General features: G+C 31.3%; 1 protein-coding gene across 1 annotated transcript; it reads right to left on the bottom strand.

Moving 5' to 3' along the window:
* Positions 1 to 439: 439 nt before the first annotated feature.
* Positions 440 to 15,173, bottom strand: LOC109169218. The gene is made up of 4 exons (XM_019318066.1): positions 14,270 to 15,173; positions 3,468 to 3,623; positions 1,718 to 1,972; positions 440 to 629 (listed from the first exon to the last, which is right to left on the bottom strand). Exons 1-4 carry the CDS (start codon positions 15,092 to 15,094, stop codon positions 594 to 596), a joined length of 1,272 nt encoding a protein of 423 aa, XP_019173611.1. The 5' UTR covers positions 15,095 to 15,173; the 3' UTR covers positions 440 to 593.
* Positions 15,174 to 24,732: the final 9,559 nt, after the last annotated feature.

A 24,732-nucleotide genomic window follows, 5' to 3' on the forward strand; every position in this document is an offset into this window, starting at 1 on the left:
TAGATCATAGGTATATATACAAAAATAACCATAGGGATACTATGATAGGGAGTCAGTCAATCATAGGGAGACTACGATAGGGAGTCATATAGACTAACTCAAATACATGGAGTCCTAATAGCTTCAACGCTCCTAGCATTTTCGGGAGGAAGAGAATTGATTTTAAGGAAAGTGTTTCACATACCTTGGATTAACCGTATTACCAAATCGAATTTTTGATAAATTTTCATTTTTAAATTATTGTGAAAAATTCTTCAATTTTATTAACGGTAAAATTTAAATGGAAAACTATAAACAAATGAAAGTCAATGATGAAGTAAACTAAAATTTAAAAATATAACTAAATATGATAATGCCACGTTAATTAATAATGCAATAAATTAAAATTAAAAATATAACTAAATATGATAATGTCACGATTAGTATAAATAAAATTCACTTTTATTTATTTAGATAATATTTATTTAACTGAGAAATGCCCAATATTTGACTTAGTGCACGCATAAACACAACATAAACTTGATTCATAGTAGATGTCCTTAACAATAATGACAACAGCAACAAGCAGTCAAGCATTACAACGCCATTAAAGCTCAAAGATCATCTGCCGGGTTCACTATCTCACCTATCTGCAAAATTACGTCAATTCAAGGAACCTTGTAACTTTGTAAGAGCATCAATATCAATAGATAATTTGGGGATAATTCACGGTTTTTTAAGTTGAGTAAGCCACATGGAGAAGTAAGAAATAGGAGAGAGAGGAGCTCAGCTCCTCCTGCAAGGAGGAGTTAACCGAGTTATTTCTCTTCCCTTGTGAGAGAAGCAGGTGTAGTGCTTGTTTCGCGCACAGCAGAGCCACACCTGGCACGTCAAGGGAACCTGATATCTCATCTTTATTATTATTTAAAAAAAAAACAATTTTGTATTTTTTTTTTTTTTTCTCTTTTCTCCCATATTTTCTTTTATAATCACACTTACACAAACTTCTCAAAAATCACAAATAAACTCCACCATTGTAGATGCTCAAGCATACACAACCATCATTTTCTTAATTCTAAGGCTGAAAATATCCTAGCAAATATCACATTGGCAAGATGACATGACAATTTTTATAAATATTTCTATTTTTTTTTTAACGATGAGGTGGATTGCAAATTTGCATAAAATGTAAATTTGCAATCCGTACAAAGCTGCCGCAGCAGTTGTATTTTTATTTATTTTATTATTTATTTTGTTTATTTACTTCTTTTGTTTTCTTTTATTATTTTATTGTATCTATTTATTAATATTTTAAAGTGATGTGATATTGGGTTCCACTTTTAAAAATGATAGAAGTGTCAAATAGGTTCATCTACTACTGGGAAGTGCTCAATTTTCACCCCGAACTAAATTAAAATCTAATCAGCCACATTTACTAGTTAAATTTGTTCGATTGACTTTTTTTTTGCAGGTTACTAACCGGTTGCGTATTCAATTATTAAAAAAAAATTAAAAAAAATAAAAAAGAATTTCAGCCACCGACTGTCCGGCGAAGACAGCCGGTGACTGCGTATTTCACGGACAGCCGTGGTTAATCATAAATTATTTAACATAAATATATACTTATTGGTCATTTATTATTTCAATTTCATTGCTATAGATTTTCTTTTTCAAGCACACATTTCTTTTACTGCTCTAACAACATAGTAGGTAGCGAGTTGATGGGGTAAAATCTTACCTCAAGTTGAGCCTCCAGGGTAGAATTAGATTTCTGCAATGGTTCGGCGACTAAAATGTAAAACATCCCCATGACTCCAGTGTGACTCAACCTAGTGCTATAATTAGACGCAATAGTTAACATTTCTCCTTCCACAATTTTAATAGAACCAGGTTGAGGATAACATGCTGACATTCCTACAATGTAACCGGCTTCATTTCCTGCTTCCATTCCTTCCCCATAAATTGGGAAAGATGAGCATATTGTCTGCCCATCCTAAATCAATTCAAAGAACATGCATTTAAAGAATAGATAGTGAAACACATAGACATGGAAGATAAAATAACGGACTAATTAATTCCATATCTTATTTTTCAACTATTTCCAATTATAACCAAGAACAAAATGATAATTTTTCAAACACTACGGCAAACATAGCTGAAAAGGTAGCTGAAAGCTTAAAAAGAGCTGAAAAGCTATAAGCTAAGAGCTGAAAACGGAAGAGTTGTTAAACTAGCTGTTGTGCTTGAAAGTGTTTAGTAAAATGTAAAAAGACAAAAAAGAACATCTTCATAAAATTTAAATTAGTTTGTTTACATATTAAAATTTAACATTTTGTCTTTAAAAAAAAAATTAACATTTTGAAATAAAAGTATTACCATAATCATGATCTAGCATCTCATAATTAAGTAACAATATTGTTGCGGATCTCGTTCACCTCGAAAATAAGCTCTTATTTTAAGCTATAAGCTTATTGCTGTCTGTTCTCTCCAATTTCTTTTGAGAAAATTCACTCAAAACAATTCAAGTGAAATTCTCTCTAATGTTACTCCCCTTTAATTTAAAAAATTCATCCTGGTTGAGTGAATTGTTTCATATATTCACAAAGTATGAGACAGATCTATCCATTTCTATTTTAGATTTATAAGTAGCAATTCTCTTTTAATTTTTTTTCTTCAAAACATCTCTTTTGGTCTCAGTATTATTGTAGTATGACCATTTTTAGTTCTCCGTCAACAAAACCGTTTAAATGTCATTAAATACAAGGACATTTCTATCTTTAATTAGGGATTTTTTTCAAAAATAAAAAAATAAAAAATAGCAGGTCAACCAATTTTGTATTTTAAAAAAGGATCAAAATGTCCATGTATTTAATGACATTTAATTTCAACAATTTTGTTGACGGAGAAGAACAAAGGGAATGCTCTGAAAAAAAAAAAAAAAAAAAAAAAAGTAAACGTGGAATGACACCCAAAGGGAATGCTCTGGGAAAAAAAAAAAAAGTAAAAATGGAATGACATTTTATAAATTTAGGATAAAAATGAGATTTAACTCTTTTGACAAATTACCATTTTGTTTTCAACAATAATCTATATTTTTCAAAAATTAAACAGAGAATTAAAAATGGCATAGACACCATAGTGAAGTGCTAACATTGTTTGTTTTGTTTTTTTTTTTTTTTTTTTTTTTTTTTGACGAGAGAAACTCCTAGCCACTACCTGAGACTATACATTAGGTACCTAAAAATAGCTAGCAAACCACAAAAAAAAAAAAAAAAAAAAAAAAATGATGAATTTTTAAATCAAAGATTAGAAGTGAACAAATCAAATCACAATATATAGTTTGAATTCCTGGCATATATTGAAAGCAAATATTGATTTCATTGTCTTGCATGCGTAGCACAAAACTAAGGAGAATGCAAATGAAGGCATTCAGGCAACATGAAATCATACCAAAATTAAAGGAAGAAACAAATTAAAGCCAAAAATACCTCTCCATAAAGAGTTGAACCAATCCCTCCTATGTGTTGGTGGGCAACAGCATAGATGACATCTCCTCCACTTGCCAAATTTACAGTTACACTTTTGGTATCAACACACTTCTCATTTGCCATGGAACCAGAACATGACTCCACTTCATATTCAATCTGAATCAACATAGACCAACTTTAATTTATTTACTTTTTGAAAAGTTTCATGGAAAAGGGTTGTCACAAATTAAAGTATCTCTGGTCGTTTACTTGAATAAACTTAAGTAAATTATGCTTCTGTGTATGTAAGACCTAGAGGTAAATCGTGCTAAGAAGACTTTATGCAATAGGCTCATACTACAAGAAAAATGTGCATAGATAACCGCTATTTTAGGGCAAAAATTTGTTGTTAGTTGAAGCCAGTATTGTTGTAGATCTTGCTCAAACACAACGGTTAAAAATCGTTGTCTTAAAATAGTTGTTAAGTCAGTGTTGATTTTAGATTCCGAAATAAATTCCTTATAATTATAAAAGCTCATCATGAATAAATAATTAAATTACGATAAATTCATATTCAACATCTAATATTATATGTGATTATTTATACTCCACACTCCAAATAATTACATGAAATTTAGATCGAATCACATGTTTTTATATCATACACCTTATTTTATCTATAAATTTCTAACAGATGTGAATTGTATACTACTTAGTGTGGTTTGGGGATAGATGTGAAGTTGTAAGATAGTTTAATTTAATAAAATATTAAATTGTACTAAACAATTCATCAAAGATAACGGTTGGATCAAAATTGTTGTCTTTAAAAAAAATGCGCAAGGACGTACAATAACTTTTTTAAACTGTTGTGGTTGAAGTGTTGTCTACTTACAAGTTATCAAATTGTGCTACAAGAAAGCACACTAATGAAAACGCTTCGATCAAAACTGTTGTGGTTTAAAAAGATAAACGTTTAACGACAACAATTTCTAAAACCATTGTCGTAGAAGTATTGTGTGTTCAAAGTACGTTTAAAGACAACTGTTAGATATATTAAATATAATATATTTAATATAATATATATTAAATATAATATAATATATCTATAATATATATTAAATATAATATATCTATATATTATATTTATATATTGAGAAGAGAGAGAGAGGAATAGAAGTAAATGTTTATTACTTCACTTGATGATTATGAATAAACAAAAGCCACATATTTATAGTGAAAGAGAAAAGCAACAATGCTAAAGTTTAGGAAGTAATTAGAGGCCATGATTCCATGTACTCCATTTCACGTAGTGCTATGCATGCATCCACGTTCACACACCTCCTTTTATTTTTTAACAAATTAACTGCTAACTACTTGGTTTAATATATTACTAATAATAATAATAGCATTATTATTATTATAACATTGCCTCCTTTAAACCAAGTTGGATATATTGGTCATCCCAATTTCCTTCTTCAATTTAAGAAATGTCTTCGTCTTCAAGTTGGATATACTGACTTGTATTTCGTTCTATAAACCCACTTTACTCCAATTGGCTTCTTCCCAGGAGGTAAATCTGTTAACTCCCAGGTACCATTCTTTTCAATGGCACGGATCTCCTCATCCATCGCCTTAAGCCAATGAGTTTCTGTAGCAGCTTCCTCAAAAGTTAAAGGATCACAATCTGCAAAGAGAGCAAATTGAACAATCTCTTCATCAGACAGGTCATTATCATGACCCAAAACATAATCTTGCAAGCGAGCTGGTAAGTGGCGCTCACGCTGAGATCGTCGAACTGACGATTCTGGCTGTGAAGGAGACTGGACATTATCTGGAATCGATTGCTCTTCAATAATATTTTCAACAGCATGAATAACAACTGAACTTTCATCTTTAGCTAACCAATCCCAGGCACCATATTCATCAAAAGTGACATCACGACTTATAACAACCTTTTTAGTTTCAGGATTGTATAGTTTATAAGCCTTTGAAGCGTCACTATAACCAATGAATATGCATTTCTCACATTTATCATCCAACTTCTTTCTCAATGGATCTGGCACATGTGCATATGCCAAACATCCAAAAACCTTGAGATGTTTGATAGAGGGTTTTCTCCCACTCCATGCTTCTTCGGGTGTCTTATCACTGACACTTTTAGTTGGACACCTATTCAACACATAGACAGCACAAGCAACAGCTTCTGCCCAAAAAGGCTTAGGCAGATTCTTGGATTTCAACATGCACCTTACCATATCCATGATAGACCTATTCTTCCTCTCAGCCACTCTGTTTTGTTGTGGAGTGTATCTAGTTGTCATTTGGTGCTGAATACCCTTTTCTTTCATAAAATCATCACAGGCAATATATTATGTACCTCTATCAGTTCTCAAGATTTTAATCTCATAACCACTTTGCTTTTCAACAAAAGTCTTAAATTGTTTGAAAACATCACATGCTTCAGACTTTTGCTTCAGAAAGTAAACCCATGTTTTCCTACTGAAATCATCAATGAAAGTAATAAAGTACTTACAACCTCCATGTGAGGGAACCTCCAACGAACACAGGTCTGAGTGAACAATCTCCAACTGTTTTGTAGCTCTACTTGACTTGCCCACAAGGAAGGGATCTCTATGCTTCTTCCCAATCACACAAATCTCACATATACGATCAGGGACATTCACAACAGGTAAATCAGAAACAAGTTCCTTTCTCGCAAGATAGTTTAATCCAGAGAAATGAAAATGCCCAAACCGCATATGTCATAACCAATTATCATCACAAACTTCATAATTAAAGCAATCAAGGAGAGTATGCTTAATTTTCAAAGGAAATAGTCGATTTTGGGACATATTTACCTTTGCAATCAAAACTCCTTTAGCATCTTCAATGGTACAACACCCCTGAGCAATATGTATCTTATATCCTTTTTCTGACAACTGACCCAAACTCAGCAAATTTTGGTGTAGTTCAGGAACATAGAACACATCGGATATAAAATTGTGAGTACCATCCTTCAATTGAATAGAGATTTTACCTTTTCCCAAAATTGACACCTTTGACTTATTGCCAAACGTTACTTCAGACCGGACTGATTCATCTAGTTCGGAAAACAATTCTTTCTTCCCACACATATGGTTACTACACCCAGTATCCAAGAACCATATGTTCTTATCAGCAGAAAAACTATCACTGGCCAAAAGTAAGGTTTCAGAATTCTCACCAGACTTTTCAGCAGTATTTTCAGCAATGTTTGCTTGATTTCCACGATTGTTGTCCTCATTATACCAACAATCTGCAATCTTGTGTCCATACTTGCCACAATTGTAGCAATGAAATGGAAATTTACCTTGTTTGGTATTACCTCCACCTCTTCCTTGGTTGGAGTTACCACGTCCTCCTCCTTGGTTGAAGTTACCACGACCTCTTCCACTAGAACCTCCTCTTCCTCTTCCACGACCTCTATCAGATCCTCCACCTCTTTGATTAGTGCCAGTCACATTAAGGGTGACTTGACTCTTCAAAGCTTCTTCTGCTAGTGGTTCTGATTTTGACGCAATCCTGTCAATATGACTTTCTACCATACCTTTCAGCTCTGCAATTGATAAGAGCTCGGTTTTGTGTGACTCTGTGATCGAAGCCACCACATGGTCATACTTCATCGGCATAGTTCGAAGAACTTTTTCAACCACTGCACCATCTTCAATCGTATCTCCGTATAACCTCATCTTATTCACCATATCAATAAGACGAGTGAAATACATATCTATTGTTTCTGTAGAGGTCATCTCACAATTATCATACAACCTTCTCAACGACTGCAACTTAGACTTCTGCGTCCGATCGACTCCTTTGTGTGACACCTTTAAGATGTCCCAAGCTTGTTTTGCTGTTTGAGCACGAGCTAATTGTCCAAAAATGGAATAATGAACACCTTGGTGAATCTGACCCAAGGCCAATTTATCTCGCCGTATAGCGGCTGCATCAGCTCCTTCTTGTAGACCGGGATCAACAAAGCTCCAAAGATTTTGAGCTTGCAAATGTGTGGAAATCATAATTTGCCAATAATTGTAATCGAGTTTCCCGTCCAATTTGGGACCCGTCCATACAATATTGAAATTTGCAGCCATATTTCACTACGGGAAATATCTCGGGGTTGAAAGGTTGACTGGCTCTGATACCAAATGTTAGATATATTAAATATAATATATTTAATATAATATATATTAAATATAATATAATATATCTATAATATATATTAAATATAATATATCTATATATTATATTTATATATTGAGAAGAGAGAGAGAGGAATAGAAGTAAATGTTTATTACTTCACTTGATGATTATGAATAAACAAAAGCCACATATTTATAGTGAAAGAGAAAAGCAACAATGCTAAAGTTTAGGAAGTAATTAGAGGCCATGATTCCATGTACTCCATTTCACGTAGTGCTATGCATGCATCCACGTTCACACACCTCCTTTTATTTTTTAACAAATTAACTGCTAACTACTTGGTTTAATATATTACTAATAATAATAATAGCATTATTATTATTATAACAACAACACACCAATGACAACGGATAAATAAAACGGTTATCCTTTAAAAAAATGCACAAATACAATGGACTTTAAAACCATTGTCGTAAAATTGTTTGTGTACTCAAAGTGCACTTAGAGATAACACACCAATGACAATGGACAAATAAAACCATTGCAATTTAAAAAAAAAAAAAAAAAAAAAAAAACACACACACACACACACAAAGACAACAGATCGAACTTTTAAAACCAATGTCGTAGAAGTGTTGTACTCAAAGTGTGCTTAAAAACAGCACACCAACAACAACCGATAAATAAACTGTTCTGGTTTTAAAAAAAAAAAAACACACACACACACAAAGACAACGGATTTTTAAAACTGTTCTAGTAGAATATGTCGTGTACTCAAAGTGCGATTAAAGACAACACACCAACAACAATAGATAAATAAAACCTTATCATTTAAAAAATTCACAAAACAACAGACTTTTAAAACTGTTATCGCAGAAGTGTTGTGAACTTAAATGCTTAAAGACAACATACCAACAACAACAGATAAATAAAACCATTATCATTTTAAAAAAACGCACGAAGAAAACAGATTTTTTTTTTTTTTAAAAAAAAAACATTGTATTTTAAGTGTTGTCTTTTTACAAAATAGTCAAATGCGCTTATAGAAAACACACTAAAGAGAAAGGTTGGGTGAAAACCATAGTCTTTGAAAAAAGTGTTGAGTCAAAGACAACAGTTTTTGACAAAATTATTGTCTTTTACATATAAGACAACACCTTTGTTAAAAACTGTTATCTTTGTATTGTTACCTATGTGCATTTTTCTTGTAGTGTCAATGAGTATAGACAAAAATTAAAATTGTGATTTTTATGTACGAGAATTATGTTCTACTTACTTGGTGACCTTTTTCGAGGCATAGTTATAGCATATTGCTTGTATAATATGTAATGTCTAAATCATTCTTCCCGTTCTATTTTATGTGTCCGGTTTGAGTATCGATGCTTGACTAACAGTTAGTTTTAATTTTTTTTTTTTTATAATTTTAAGTTTATCATTATTGTGTAAAATTTATATATTTCAAAGCTAGAATAAAAGTTCTATAAAAAATAAAAAATTAAATTTTAAAAAAAATAAAATATTAAAAAAATACGTAAAGAAGAAAGATTTAATTTGACTAATGAATAATAAGTATGACAAGTAAAATGGTATAGAGGAATATGTATTAACAATTTTTTGTTCATGTGAAGTGCTAGTTAGATGTGGCGATACATGTCAAATGACATGACATTTTACTTTATCTTGTAAAGTAACTATTGTCATAATTATATTTTTCTTTTAAGAATTTAACAAGGGAAGTTAAAGAGTATTTTTACTATAAATTAATTATTTCCTTATTATCTAGAAAAATAATTAATTTCTTGATTGATCAAATTTTCTTCAAGTTGTGAAAATCCAACATTAAGGGTCTATTTGAAAATTCTAAAAATTACTTTTTAGAAATTATTTAAATTTTTTTTTTTTAGTATTTGATCACTAAAAAAAAAATGAACTCAAGAGAAAATACTTATTCTGCTAAAAAAAATGATCCATTTTGACGGATAATATTTTTCTCGATTTTTATTCGAAAGACATTTTCTAGATTCCTTTCTAATGCTTAATCTTTTTCTCTCTTTCTGAGTAGTGTTTAATAGGTGGGTTGGCTTACGGTTGTTATACAGTAAACCATGGTCCATAGATCATTGTTGTCAAATGAAACTGTAGTAAAATTAAAATGATACTTTAGTGTTGCTAAAATGAAACTAGTGTGTGTGAAAAATGAAACTAAAAAACATAGCTCATTCAACAACGTATATTATCAAATGCAACTGTAGTATCATTAAAATGATACTTTAATGTTGTTAAAATGAAATTAGTGTGTGTGTAAAATAAACTAAAATCCAAAATCATAAAGTAACATATATAATCAAATAAACGTGGAGTGTAATTAAAATAATACTTTAACATTATTATAATTAAATTAGTGTGTGAAAAATGAAACTACAAATTGGAGCTCATACAATAATATTATTGTCAAATGAAACCTTAGTAGAATTAAAATGACACTTTAGTATTGCTATTATGAAATTAGTGTGTGTAATAAGAGTAATTAAAATGATATTTACTCTATGAACCACACTACGACATAGACCATAGTTCACAATAAAATTTGCTGGTTGGCTTGCCATCTATCTAGTTATTGTTTATACTAGTTTGGGTTAGCCTGATTAAAATATGGATCATATTGGACTAAGTCAAAAAATAAAAAATTAGTAAGGCTAGGCGCATAGGGCAAATTATTGTGTGGACCATGGTTCACACAGTGTTGTGTGCATCATAACAAAAAGTATATTTTTAATATACTAAATGTACATTATTTGTGTATTGAATATACATTATACAATATAATGTACACTCAGTACACAAATAATGTACATTCCCTGAATACGATGTACATTTTTAATATACTAAAAGTACATTACTTTTATACTGAATGTACATTATTTTACAGTATACAAAATATGGATGGTCCACACAATAATGATTGAGGCTCATAGCCCAAAAGATTAAAAATTAAATTTTTATTTATTTTCTTTAATTCAACTTAATAAGATAATTTATATCGTGGACCAGGATTCACATAGCATTATGGACTTAAGATCAAAATGATGTCGTTTTGATATTTAAGATTTAACAAATTATGTAGTTTTCGTTTATCACGTTTCAACACAAATTTTAATTTATTCTAGGTACATAATCAATACTCTTAAGTTATATAATTTCATAACACAAGACACAAAAATTCACAAACACAAGACACATACACATGTTATATATTTTATTTATTCTCAAATATGATTTATGTAGATAATTTGTGTCCTATAGACACATAATTTCATAATACAAGACATAAATTTGTAAAATAAAACGCAGAATATGTTGCGTTACACAACTAATATATTTCAGGTACAAAATCCATACGCTTAGGGGATGTTTGGTTCATGGAAGGAAAACATTTTCCTTAAAGTGGAGGAAAATGTTATTTTCTTGTGTTTGGTTCATGGAATTCATTTTTCATTGGAAAATGAATTCCTCAAATTTGAGGAAAACAAAATCCTTGGTTGACCATGGGAGATGTGAAGAAAAAGTGAGATGGAATACCTATTTTACCCTTGTTTACTTTTTTTAACTATATTACTTTTATTAATTTGTAGGGGTATATAGGTCTTTATACTTGTTATTCCTTACAATTCCAAATCTAACCAAACAATAGAATTAGTATTACCAGTAATTCTTTTTCCACCAACCAAACAATGAAATTCATCTTCCTAGTAATTGTTTTTCCATTGAATTTCAATTCCACTTCTCTTAAAATATTTTCTGCGAACCAAACGAGCCCTTAAGGTACAGAATTAGATAACATATTAACATGAGACCCAAAAACGCATAACACATGCTTTATAGCAAAAAAATAAAAATAAAAAGGATAACGTGAACTGAATAACAAATGATCGCTGTCAAATTAAAATTCAAAGCGACATTATATAGGACCAGGGTCCACAATATAACAATTGCATTTATCAATAGATTAAAATATAAATTGGATTGGGTTAGACAAAAAAAAAAAAGTTTGACTTATGCAGGTAAAGAAAAAGAATTGATTTGAGTAATAAATAGTAAACATGACAGGTAAAATGAGTTATAAGGAATATGTATTATTATTATTATTATTATTATTATTATTATTCTTAGGAAAAATTGCACTTTTCGTCCCTAAGTTATACGGTAATTGTAGAATTCGTCCCTGAGTATTAGTCATGCTCACTTTTCGTCCCTAAGTTATCATTGGCGTTGCACTTTTCGTCCCTGAGTCATAGAGTAATTGTAGAATTCGTTCCTGAGTGTTGGTCATGCTCACTTTTCGTCCATAACTTATCATTGGCGTTGCAATTTTCATCCCTGAGTTATACTAAAATTGTAAATTTCATCCCTAATCACTACTACATAAATGGTATACTACGTCACTTAATAGACGGAGGTTTTTTTAATAACCATGTCTAATATATTTTGTATACTACGTCATTTAATAGACGACGGTTTTTTAAATAACCGTCATATATACCTTAATTAATTTTGTTACATCATGCACTTTAAATACCTACCTTCGGCTTTCTTCACACATACACTGTGGTTTTTGAAGTGTCGCACGTATCAGTGACTACCGTTGTAAATATACACTTTCTACGGCGGTTTTGGAAACCACCGTATATGTTAACTATATACGGCAGTTATTTAAAAAACTGTTGTCTATTAAGTGATGTAGTATAACAAAATATATTAGACAATGGTTATTTAAAAAACCTCCGTCTATTAAGTGACGTAGTATACCATTTATGTAGTAGTGATTAGGGACGAAATTTGCAATTTTAGTATAACTCAAGGATGAAAAGTGCAACGTCAATGATAATTTAGGGACGAAAAGTGAACATGACCAACACTTAGGGACGAAACGTGAGCATGGCCAATACTTAGGGACGAATTCTACAATTATCCTATAACTTAGGGACGAAAAGTACAATTTTCCCTTATTATTATTATTATTATTATTATTATTATTATTATTATTATTATTATTATTATTTTTATGGGGAGCGCTTACATGTGGCTTTACATGTCAAATGATATGACATTTTTCTTATCTTATAAAGTAAATATCGTCATATATATATATATATATATATATATATATATATATATATATATATATATTTAAGAATTTAACAATTTTCTTAATTATTTTTTTTTTCAACGGAAGTTAAAGAGAATATTTTATTATAAATTAATTATTTCCTTATTATCTAAAAAATAATTAATTTCTTAATTGATCAAATCTTCTTGAATTTGTGAAAATTCAACATTATTGTTTGAAAACATGAAAAATTACTTCTTTTTTTTTTTTTTTGAGAGAATGAAAAATTACTTTTAGAAATCATTTCTTTAAAGTTTTTTGTATTCGGCTATAAAAGAAGAATGAACTAAAGAGAAAATACTTATGCCGTATAGGCCCATCCGCAGATCCAACAATCATTATTGTATGGACCACAAGTTGTACAATTATTATTGTGTGGACCATGGTCCACACAAGTTGTATGAACCATATTTTGTCTACTGTAAAATAATGTACATTCAGTACAAAAATAATGTATATTCAGTACAAAAATAATGTACATTGTATTCAGGGGATGTACATTATTTTTGTTCTGAGTATATACATTATATTATATGATGTACATTCAGTACAAAAATAATGTACATTTAATATATTAAAATGTACTTTTTGTTATGGTCCACGTAACATTGTGTGGACCATGGTCCACATAATAATTTGCCCAAGTTGTATGAATCATATTTTGTATATTGTAAAATTACTACTGAAAATTATGAAATTTTCGACATCTAAAAGTGATCTTAAATCAAGTTAATACCAAAAAGTGGTCGTAAATAGCAATAAAGGTTTTTCCGGATACCAAAAGTGCTCGGAACAAGGCTTTTGACTTGATTTAAGATCACTTTTAGGTGGTCGAAAATTCCATAATTTCCACTAGTGAATAATGTATATTCAGTACAAAAATAATGTACATTCAGTACAAAAATAATATACATTATATTCAGAGGATGTACATTATTTTTGTACTGAGTGTACATTATATTGTATAATGTACATATAGTACAAAAATAATGTACATTTAGTATATTAAAAATGTATTTTTTGTTATGATCCACGTAACACTGTGTGGACCATAATTCGGTATAATGATTCAATTGTTATATCGTAGACTGGGATCCACATTACACTATAAATCTTGATTTAATACACATAATTTGACTTCATAATGTACAGAATTCATTTTATAATGCATAGAATTTATGTTCATAATACACATATACATAAATATGATATAATGAACATGAATTATGTGTATTATGAACATGAATTCTGTACATTATGAATATTAATTCTATTTATTATATTAAGTGTTTATGTGTATGTATATTATGAACAAAAATTCTATACATTACGAACATAAATTTTGTATATTATGAAGTTAAATGATGCGTATTGTACCACGGCAGACCCAGGTCCACGATATAAATTGCAATAATGATTGCATTTATGAAAATATTGATTAAAACAATAAATTGGATTGGGATAGATATTGACTGACCCAGCAATGATGTCGTTGCAGGGCCTCCCGCCATTCCAGAGTATCAGCGACGTCAAATATATAAATCTTGACAGGAACGATAGACGGATTCCAGTCAACGTAAGTGACGGTGTACTTCATGTAATACACTTTCTTTACATCACTACTACTGTATCCATCTTTAAGCCTGCACTTAACGCCGTCAAAGCAGCACCTGATCCCGCCCGTGTAAACGTCGCCAATAGGATCTCCGAACCCATCCACCGTCACATTATACAGCTCACACTTGCACTCCAGACACCGGAGACTGTCCACCGTGCCTCGGGTGTCAATCGTGTGTAGATTGAGCACCCACGCATCCTCGTACCCTTCCGGTGGATTCCCCACCTCGATTCCGTACGGATCCGGAACATGGGTGTCGGTTCTTCGTGTCTCAGCGCCCAGTCCGAAATACTGCGGAAGCGAATCGCAGATGCCGGCGTTCATCGCCAGCTTGTATGTGCTGTGATCATTGTTGGAGATATCGCCCAAGCCCAAGGGTTTGAAGTATCTCCTGACAGCCCAGTGGTGGATATAGGCTTGGTGGAGAGGGACAGAACGGCCGGCCTCGTCGACCATCTCGGCGTCGAAACGCTTGACGGCGATGTGGCCCTTTGGGAAGCCGATATCGTAGAAATACTTATTGCTCACTAACCCAGGTTCCTGCTCGACCCTAGGAGACAGGAAAGTTTGAGTTTTCATCCCGTTTTCATCGATTCTTAAACCACGTTGTGAACTTGGAGATACAAGCGTGGCGAGTACTAGGATCGCAAGTGAAAGCAATCCGCAACGGCTAGCACCTGACATGTCTTCTGTGATCTTGAGAGCTTAATTAGAGAATCTGAAAATCAAGTGAATGAAAGCAATCCCAAACAATGTAGCTATTTAAAAACATAATGTAGATGTGCAGGCAAATTATGTTGTGGTACCATATTCATAATTTTTATACGGGATATTTATAATTATAGAGCTATATGTTCATAATTTTATAAATATATATTCATAATTATAGAACTATATGTTCATAATTTTCGATGTTCATATTTTCAACTATTGAACTCTGTTTTCACAAATCACCGAACTATCATAATTTGATAACTATACAGTTTATAAATTTTAAATCTACCGTACAGAAATTATAAATCTACAGTACAAATATTATGAATCTACAGTATAGAAATTATGAATTTATTGTATTGAAGTTTATTCATCGAGTTTTACTCGTTCAGGATGAATCAAAATTATATATACACCTCACAATCTAAGATGGTTATTTAATAAAATAAAGTAATTTTTTTTAATACTACTGACTCTAATATAATGCAGTATCTGTTCATAACTACTACTATTTTCTCAATCCCCTGAAGTATAAAGAGATTACTACTTTCTCATCCTACTGAAGCACAAAGAGTAAATACTGCCTCCACTGAAGAGGCTCGAACCCACAACCTCCCATATGAGAGATCCGGTTGGCTTGACCGAGGCCAATTAGCACTAGGCTCGGCCTTAGCGACCTGGGATCGAGCCATGGGCTAGGTTTCGGCAATTGGGGTCGAGCATAGAACTCGACCCCGGTCCAATCGGACCCATAAATATTGTTCTATTATATTCCATCGCATCCGTTTGTTTCGGGTCCATCTCTAATATATCTATCAGCAAATCAAATTCACAAACGTAGTGTTCTATTTGCGGTGACAGCCAGTGGCTATGGAAATGGAGGAACGAAAGAATCTTCACCAACAAAGTTGAAAATATTGTCTACAGTACAGAAACTTCTGGATCCAATGTCAAACAAACGAAATCAATAATGCTTTTAACAGAGCAGGCAGGCCAACAACTTGTCCAGTGGGGGCGAAACATTATAGTTTAAAAAACAATACAACACTTAATATAGTCATAAATAATTAAATATTATTGGATGTAGGCGAAAAATAAAACACATTAAAACTTTATAAAAATACTCATAACAAAATATGAAACATAACTAATTTGATAAAATAATTCAAATAGAAAACACATTATAAATTACACTATCTCATTATTAATATAAAAGAAGTTATATATATTTAAAAAAAACTTAAAAAATCCAAACACAAGGGATTAAAAATCAAAAAACACTTTGTTGAACAACCAAGAATTCAAACCCCAGACACTTCCTAGCATTAGGCACGCGCCTTGCCATCTTGCCCAGCTCACCTATTGTGTACTCTTATCTGTTTTTTTTTTTTTTATATATTTATATCTAAACATGTGTATATATATACACACATATACATACAAGGGCTATATATGGGGTGGGGGTGGGGGTGGGGTGAGTGGGGGCAGCTGCCCCCACTGTTTCCATTGTAGGTCCGCCCCTGCCAACAAGTCAAGCAACGGATAAGGTTTGGAAGCTAGTCAGATGGTCTAAACCCCCTTCCGGGTTGGATAAAAGTGAATATTGATGGTAGTTTTAACCCCGTCACCAACAAAGCCATATGTGGGGGTCTCGCAAAGAATCACCAAGGAGATTGGTTAAAACATTACTGGAAATTATGAAATTTCCGACCACCTGAAAGTAATTTTATATCAAGTCGAAAACAAAAAGTAGTCGAAAATAGCAATAAAGATTTTTCCCAAAAATGGTCGGAACAACGCTTTTGACTTAATTTAAGATTATTTTCAGGTGGTCAGAAATTTCATAATTTCCAGGGGTGAAAGGTTTCATATAAGATATTGGATCATGCTCGGCGTAAGTAGCTGAAGCATGGGCACTTCAAGGTATCCAATTTGCAAAGATGATTGGTACTAAACAGACATGTTTTCAAAGTGACTCCAAGAAGATTGTTGAAGCAATCAACCCGGAAGCCATCATCAACAGTGTTGTAGATAACCTTCTGCATGCCTGCAAGAATGTGCTTGCAACCATTGGATCCTGGAACCTTTCCTTCGTTGCAAGAGATAAGAACCTAGGCGCAGACTTCTGGCTAAAGCCCCGGCCGTGCTCCTCAAGACCACCATTTATGATTATCCTAGTGATGAGATCTTAGCGATCTTAGAGGAAGATAAATATGGCATCCCGGTGTGGCGCCAATGGATCTATAAATCTATAATGCATGTATTTGGGTATCCCCTTCCATATGATCTAAAAAACTAACGACCAACCGTTTAGACGTGAGATAATTAAGGAAATCAATTCAATCAATCGTTATATCGTGCACTAGGGCCCTGCCCAAAACGACGTAGTTTTTATGTTAAAATTTTGTGTATTATGTTAAAGAGTTTATTTGTATTATGTTAAGAGTTTATGGACAAATTATGCCCTGGACCTGTGTCCACAATGCATTGTGGACACGAGTCCAAAACGACGTTGTTTTTAAGAAAAACGCGTCATTCCAGTTTTAAAAAAAAAATTGATTTTATCTCGGCATTAACGGTGTTATTCGTTTGTGCCATTATGAATGTACAGTTATGGGATTATGAATGTACAGTTATGGCATTATGAATGTACAGTTATGACATTATGAATGTAAGTTATAAAATTATAAATACAGAATTCTGACATTATTAACTTACAATTATGAACATATAGTGATAAAATTATGAACATAGAGCTCTAAAATTGTGAACATGGAGCTTCGAAAATTATGATTTTACAGTTATTGAATTATGAATGTACAGTTACAGAATTATGAATGTACAGTTATGCAATTATGAATATACAGTTATGCAATTATGAACACAGAGCTCTGACATTATGAACTTACAATATGAACATATAGTGATAAAATTATGAACATAGAACTCTAAAATTGTGAACATAGAGCTTCGAAAATTATGAAGTTACAACTATTGAATTATGAATGTACAGTTACGGAATTATGAATGTACAATTATGGAAGTATGAATGTACAGTTATTGAATTATGAACATAGAGCTCTGACATTATGAACTTACAATTATAAACATATAGTAATAAAATTATGAACATATACTCCTATAACGAATCTGAAATTAAAAAAAAAAAAAAAAAAAAAAAAAAAAAAAAAAAAAAAAAAAGATAACAGTGCCTAACGGCACTGTTACCCGTGTCCAGCATGCATGCTAGATACGGGTCCAAAGCATAACGATTGGAGTTTATGTGTATTCTATTAAGAGTTTAGATGTATTATGTTAAGAGTTTGTGTATTATGTATTATGTTAAATTATGTGTATTATGTTATGAGTTTATGTGTATTCTACTATACAATTATGTACATCCAAAACAGAGGATTTTTTTTAGAAGTTAACGATAGAAACAAGAAAGAGAATTAAAAAAAAAAAATACAAAACAACGTCGTTTTGATCAGGGCGCACAATGCATTGTGCACCCTGGTGCACGATATAATTTGCCCAATTCAATATCCATTCCTGCAAGTCTAGTAAATGTCCTGATTTTGACGCAAAACGCCACACATTTGAGTGGTGCTCATCAATTTGTAGCTCTTTTCCCTTGACTAATTTGCCTCTTCAACCACCATGCAATTACTCTCCTCCGCAGTGGCATACTGCCTTGACCGTACCTTAGCCTTAAATATTCATTTTGCATTTATCACAAATGCGAATTTTCATATTTTTGTCACGTTTGAATATTTGTATGGGGAAGGAATGAGATACATTTTTTAATATAATGTTACAAAATTATGAAATATATGAATTAACATGGGAGTGACTTCTTAATCTATTGAGAAAATTACTCTTTTGGTGTTTTGGGTATAGTGAAATTAGTTTATAAATTATATGTGTATATAATTATTATTAGCTTATTGACGTTTTTCTAATCCACTTAGGGGGTTTATTTTGTTATAAAACTTAATTGTTGTGGGCATTATGAATATTAATTGTGTAACGATCATAACAGTCAAATATTTATATTACCATTATTATCTTCCGTTACAAATGTCATATGTACTGATAAAGGGAGGTTTTTGAATGGTATTGGAAATTTACCTTGCTTATTTTTCTTTTCATTTACTCTCTAGTCTGTACTCACTTTGTACTATCTGCGATTCCATTTCTATAATCCGTTTCACTGGGATGTACCATCAAATAAAGGAAATCAATTATAACACGTTATCAGCACGAGTGTTCTATATCAATCATTTGTGAATGTACGTCTGATTGAGTTTTACGGAGGTTTGAGGTCACCACCGAGCTTTTCTGTTTCAGCGCAGCAGCTTTTCTCCTCGACAGCAGACAGTGGCGCTTCCTTCTCGCTGCTACGTTGTGTCGCAACCGATAGTTTTAGGCGATTGCTTTTGTGACTGCGATTCTTCATACTCCTCTACATGGCGCCGGCGCTTTTCTCCCTGCCTTCGATTCAACAAGGTCTACACTCCTGTGCCCGGATGAAATATATTTGGTGCAGTCATGCTATTTCTGTGTGTATCATACATGCTACTCCACATTTATAATGTATGTGCATGACTCATATGAGTTTAGTCAACATACAAGATAAATAATGTGCAGTTCTGAGTGCTATATATCACATATGCTTCTTCTTATTTGACAAATTTGAGATAGAATATCTTGATTAGGATCATAAAAATGAATTTGTTTTTCTTTTTTTTTTTCCTTGTTGCCAATTAATTATTTGCTATAAGCAATAAATATTGACATTATAAATAGAACTTATAGCCATAACCTGAAGTTTTTTTTTATTATTATTATTATTATTTTTTTTTTTAAGCATAGCATGTAGTATCTTGTTATTGGGCTTCATACTACAAAACAATGACATATATAATTTTATTAGATTGCACCTGTTATTGCTAAACCTTAACTTGTTCTTGTTATAACATTTATATAATATGAGCTTAAATGTTGTGATCTATATCACACTACATGTTTTAAGTGGTGCAATAGTTTGAATATTGAATATAAATTTGCCTGGAAGGCCAAATCCATACCACTAATTATATGAAATTCACAGCACTAGTTATAGGATAACTGTACTAGGACAATTTCTCCAATATAAAATTGACTTTGTACTGATTCAAAGGTCAATTATTTGTCCAAATCTAAAACTATTTATGGTGCTAGTTTTTATCATTGAAATTCTTTGACATGAGTCTTGAACAATAGTGAAAATATCAAATATGAGTATTTAACAAAATGATGATAGTGCTTAATTTTTAATATAGTTTTTCCCAGAAGGAAAACTAAGAGCACTAATCTTTCTTATGTTGATCGAAAAGTATTCATAGACCCTAAGTCAATCAATAAAAGATTGATATGATAAATAAATTGTTATAAACTCCTATTGACTAAATTTGGTTGGACGAGTATCATTGTCTTCTAAACTAATCATCTTGTACTCTAGTAGTAGTACTTGACAGAATTACACTAATAATTTAAAATGTCATTGGGTTCTGAAAAACACAACAAATACTTAGTTTTAGTAGAAATACACTTTAAGTTGTTGAGTATTTTCTTGCTTGACAATGTGCTTGGTCATTGAATTTTTTTTTTATTTTATTTTTCAATAAGGTCTAGAAGATCTAAAATGGTGATTAATCTTTGGATGGCTAATGACTTATTGCTTATGACCCATGAAAGAAGTTTTAACTTTTAATATTTAGTTCTATGATATTTCATCAAAAATATTTTATGATCATGTCACAATATTATACATGATATAACTATTTTAAATGCTATGGGCTTGAAAGCTAGAAGTGAATCACATCATGCTAATCTGCCTCAAGCAAATTAGTTGTAAATGTTTTATGATGATGACTTCTCGCATCATATTAGTTTGTCTGAAACAAACAAGTTTGTGAATATTTGATGATGTTTTATCAAAATTTGAGAAAATGAATTTTAGAAATCTAGAATGATCTCGCCATCTATGCAGTTATTTGATATTTAATCTCCACATGATTGTTGAGTGGCATTATTATTTAATGTGTATGCTTTCCCTATTTGAACATACTAGTATAGTACCCGTGCGATGCACGGGTAATAACATATATTCAATAATTATATTATTTATCAAATTTAAATAATGTAAATAAATACTCAAAATGTTATATAATATTCTAACAATATCTTATTATAATAACGTATGTATAGTACCTAATATCAAATTTTGCTTTATAATGACTTATTGTTGGGATTAAATAAATAAATAAAAAAAAAGGGACCAGGCATACAAAGAGAACTATACCAAAAAAATCACAAAAACTGAACCTAATTTGTGGGTATTTATAAGCAAGCTAATGGACATCTAAAAGCTAGAGTGCAAAGTGACTTTGCTAGACATAAATTTTGAATTTGAAAATTTTAAATAAATGTTATAGAATTTGTATATACTAAACTATTATACTAAATATAATGTAATATTAGTAAGCTCAGGCTATGTGTATTGTTTAATGTGTCCAAGATATTTTTTTTTTAGTAAATGCAGGCCATACGTGTTGCTTCCATGGTGGACCAGGGTCACCTTCCATGGTGGATCCTGGTAAAAAAACGACATCGTTTTATATCAAATGTCAATTAGTACATCATATTTAACAACATTATTATAGACTATGTTCATAATATTTGTTCTATATGTCCATAAATCAAACTTTAGTGTCCATAAACACAAAACTAAATATACATTATATGCATTTTCATTCATCTATAGTTGGTTCATAATATTCGTTCTATATGTTCATAAAAATAAAACTTAATGTTCATAGACAATATACTATGAATGCATCATGTTTAGTAATATTCATTGTGTGCTATACTCATAATATTTGTTATATACGTCTATAAACATAAACATTAAAGTTCATGAACACTAAACTAAATATACATCATATGTATTTTCATTCACTCTATAGTAGGTTCATAATGTTCATAAAAACAAAGTTTAATGTATATAAATAATTAAATATTACTATAGACGCATCATGAACATTCATCACGTACTATGTCAATAATATTTAGAAAAAATTTCACTTTTGGTCCCTTGACAATAATACATGAATCACATTTAGTCGTGGACTATTAAAATTTTCTAATTAGGTGCATGACTATGTAATTTGTATCACATTTGGTCTTGTCATCTAATTTCCAAGCTAACTATTATATTGCCAGAAGTGCTGCATTTGCTTCTTCCGAAATGACCACTTATGGAAGGAGCACTGCATGCATTTACTTATTCCGGAAGGAGCACTTCTGACAATAGTTGGCCAAAAAGTTACGTACTCATGTACCTAATTAGAAAATTTTAATAGTCAAGGACCAAATGCGATTCATGTATAATAGTAAGTGGACTAAAAATGAAATTTATTCTAATATTTATTCTATATGTCTATAAACAAAAGTTGTAATGTCCAAAAATTCTAAACTGCAATCACCATATGCATTTCTATTCATTTTATAGTAGGTTCATAATGTTATTTCTATATGTTAATAAAAACAAAGCTTAATGAGTTAATGTATATAAATAGTACACTAAAGTAATGATTTTATGTACCTATAGATTTATTTAAAAATTTAAACTAAAATATATCAATATGGATGACATTCAAAAGATCTTAATTAGAGCTTTTTTTTTTTTTTTTTTTTTTTTTTTTTTTTTTTTTTTTATGATGATATATTTTTTATACATTAGTTGTATTTTTACAAAAAGAAAAAGAGAAAAATAAACTCAAGTTAAAATTAACATAAAATTAACATATGAAAGAAAAGTGTAATTAATTTTAATTTTAATTTAAAATGACAGTTTTGTCCAAATAATTGATATTACAGAAATGCCCCTAAATTTTGGGGGAAAAACCTTTCCAGGCAATTCTATTATTATATATACTAGTATTTTTCACCCGTGCGATGCACAGAATGAATTTGTTATAATATATTAAAAATATTTGGGTCGTTATACAATTATTTAAATTATAACATCAAATATTATATAGTGCAACTGAAGATATGGTCTGGATCGTTTATGTTTGTTGATGCTATCAATGCTTGAATTCAAGAAAATAATTTCTCAAATTAATAGCTAATGTGTAGATGTACGAATGCGTTGGTGTAACTTTAAAATTTTATATATCATTGTTTAATATTTTTATAAATTACACAAATGTGCTCGTTCTCTAGCAACTTAATTATAGTAATCAATTGTTATCCTAATTCATTTGCATAGAGGATATATTTTTGTCTAGATATATAGCAATTTTGTCATTTTGAAAAAAAAAAACATAATATCAACGATTGTATTTACACACTATTGAAAACCTCTTTGTAGACGAAATTGGTAGGTGTAACACAATCTTGTCCATCCTCGTCTAGAGCTAACACCTTCAGGCCATCAGAATGGGTGACTAGGGAGAAAGTCACGTACAATTGTCCGAGATTAAAGACCGGGTTTTTAGCAATAACCCAACGTGAGTTAGTGTTTGGCCTTGGCTTTTGTTGATAGTCATGGCATACAAGCATCAACGAGAATTGTTTACGCTGGAACTTGAAGAGAAATCTCGTATCAGAAGGAGTGATGAGAGACAATCAGGGGATAAGAACTTTGGTTCCGTCGCATTAACTATTCTTGCTTTGACAATGTGATCTACCAATCTTGTTATGATGAGCCGCGTCTCGTTACAAATACCAATAGAGTGAACTATGTTCCCCAATAACATAATAGGTGCACCGACCTTTAATGTCAATGCAATGATTAGGAAGACCAGACAATCTCGAACTATTTAAGAATTCAAGAGTGTGTACTTCTGATAGATTTTGATTGTCTGATTCTGCATTACACAAAGAGTCACAACTTAAATATATTTGTCGTTCTGCAGTATTCATGCCGCACATGTACTGATTAATTTGATCAATGACATCTAAAGTCAGCGAGAGGATCACTCGGCCTTTCTAGTTGTGACTCATCAAGCATGTCATATCTCAAGCTTGGGAAGATGTTTTCCACTATAGTTGCTATGGGATTGTGTCCACACTTCAACAAAAACCGTGCCGGAATATCGATCTCAAATGAACCGTCGTTTACAACCCCTGCAATCCCATCTCCGATGTCTGCAATCCATTTTGAAAACCAATCAACCGTCTGTCTATCTTCCCTCTGAAGCTAAGGTCCGTAGTCTTAAGTTCTTTGTGAGCCTTAATACCTTGCAATTTGTCCACAGGTATGAAGAATTAATAGTTGCTATGATAATTACTGGTCTTGTTGCTTTCGGAATAACATGTAGGATATGTCTAAAATTGCCGCCTAAAACTATTTTCTTTCCACCAAAAGTCTTTTCAGCACTACCCAGTATACGACATTTTTAGTCTTACCTACAGATGATACAATATCCCTACATATCAAAATTTTTAATCTCCTTAATTTACTTACTCTTGAGACTCCTACGTACATTTGACCATGATTAAAGACCGACCTTCTTAAAAATAATCCCACGTGTGGTAGTATTTTCCATTGACTTTTA

The sequence above is a fragment of the Ipomoea nil genome, unplaced genomic scaffold, assembly GCF_001879475.1.
Source record: "Ipomoea nil cultivar Tokyo-kokei standard unplaced genomic scaffold, Asagao_1.1 scaffold3265, whole genome shotgun sequence".
Classification (NCBI taxonomy): Eukaryota; Viridiplantae; Streptophyta; class Magnoliopsida; order Solanales; family Convolvulaceae; genus Ipomoea; species Ipomoea nil.

What these genes read in the sequence shown, in the direction of transcription:
- LOC109169218 (XM_019318066.1), bottom strand. Translation starts at nt 15,094, where the DNA reads ATGTCAGGTGCTAGCCGTTGCGGATTGCTTTCACTTGCGATCCTAGTA. An exon ending in TGCAACGACATCATTGCTGG is followed by an intron (nt 3,624 to 14,269) that starts GTCAGTCAATAT and finishes ATGTTGATTCAG; the next exon opens with ATTGAATATGAAGTGGAGTC. An exon ending in GTTCAACTCTTTATGGAGAG is followed by an intron (nt 1,973 to 3,467) that starts GTATTTTTGGCT and finishes GAATTGATTTAG; the next exon opens with GATGGGCAGACAATATGCTC.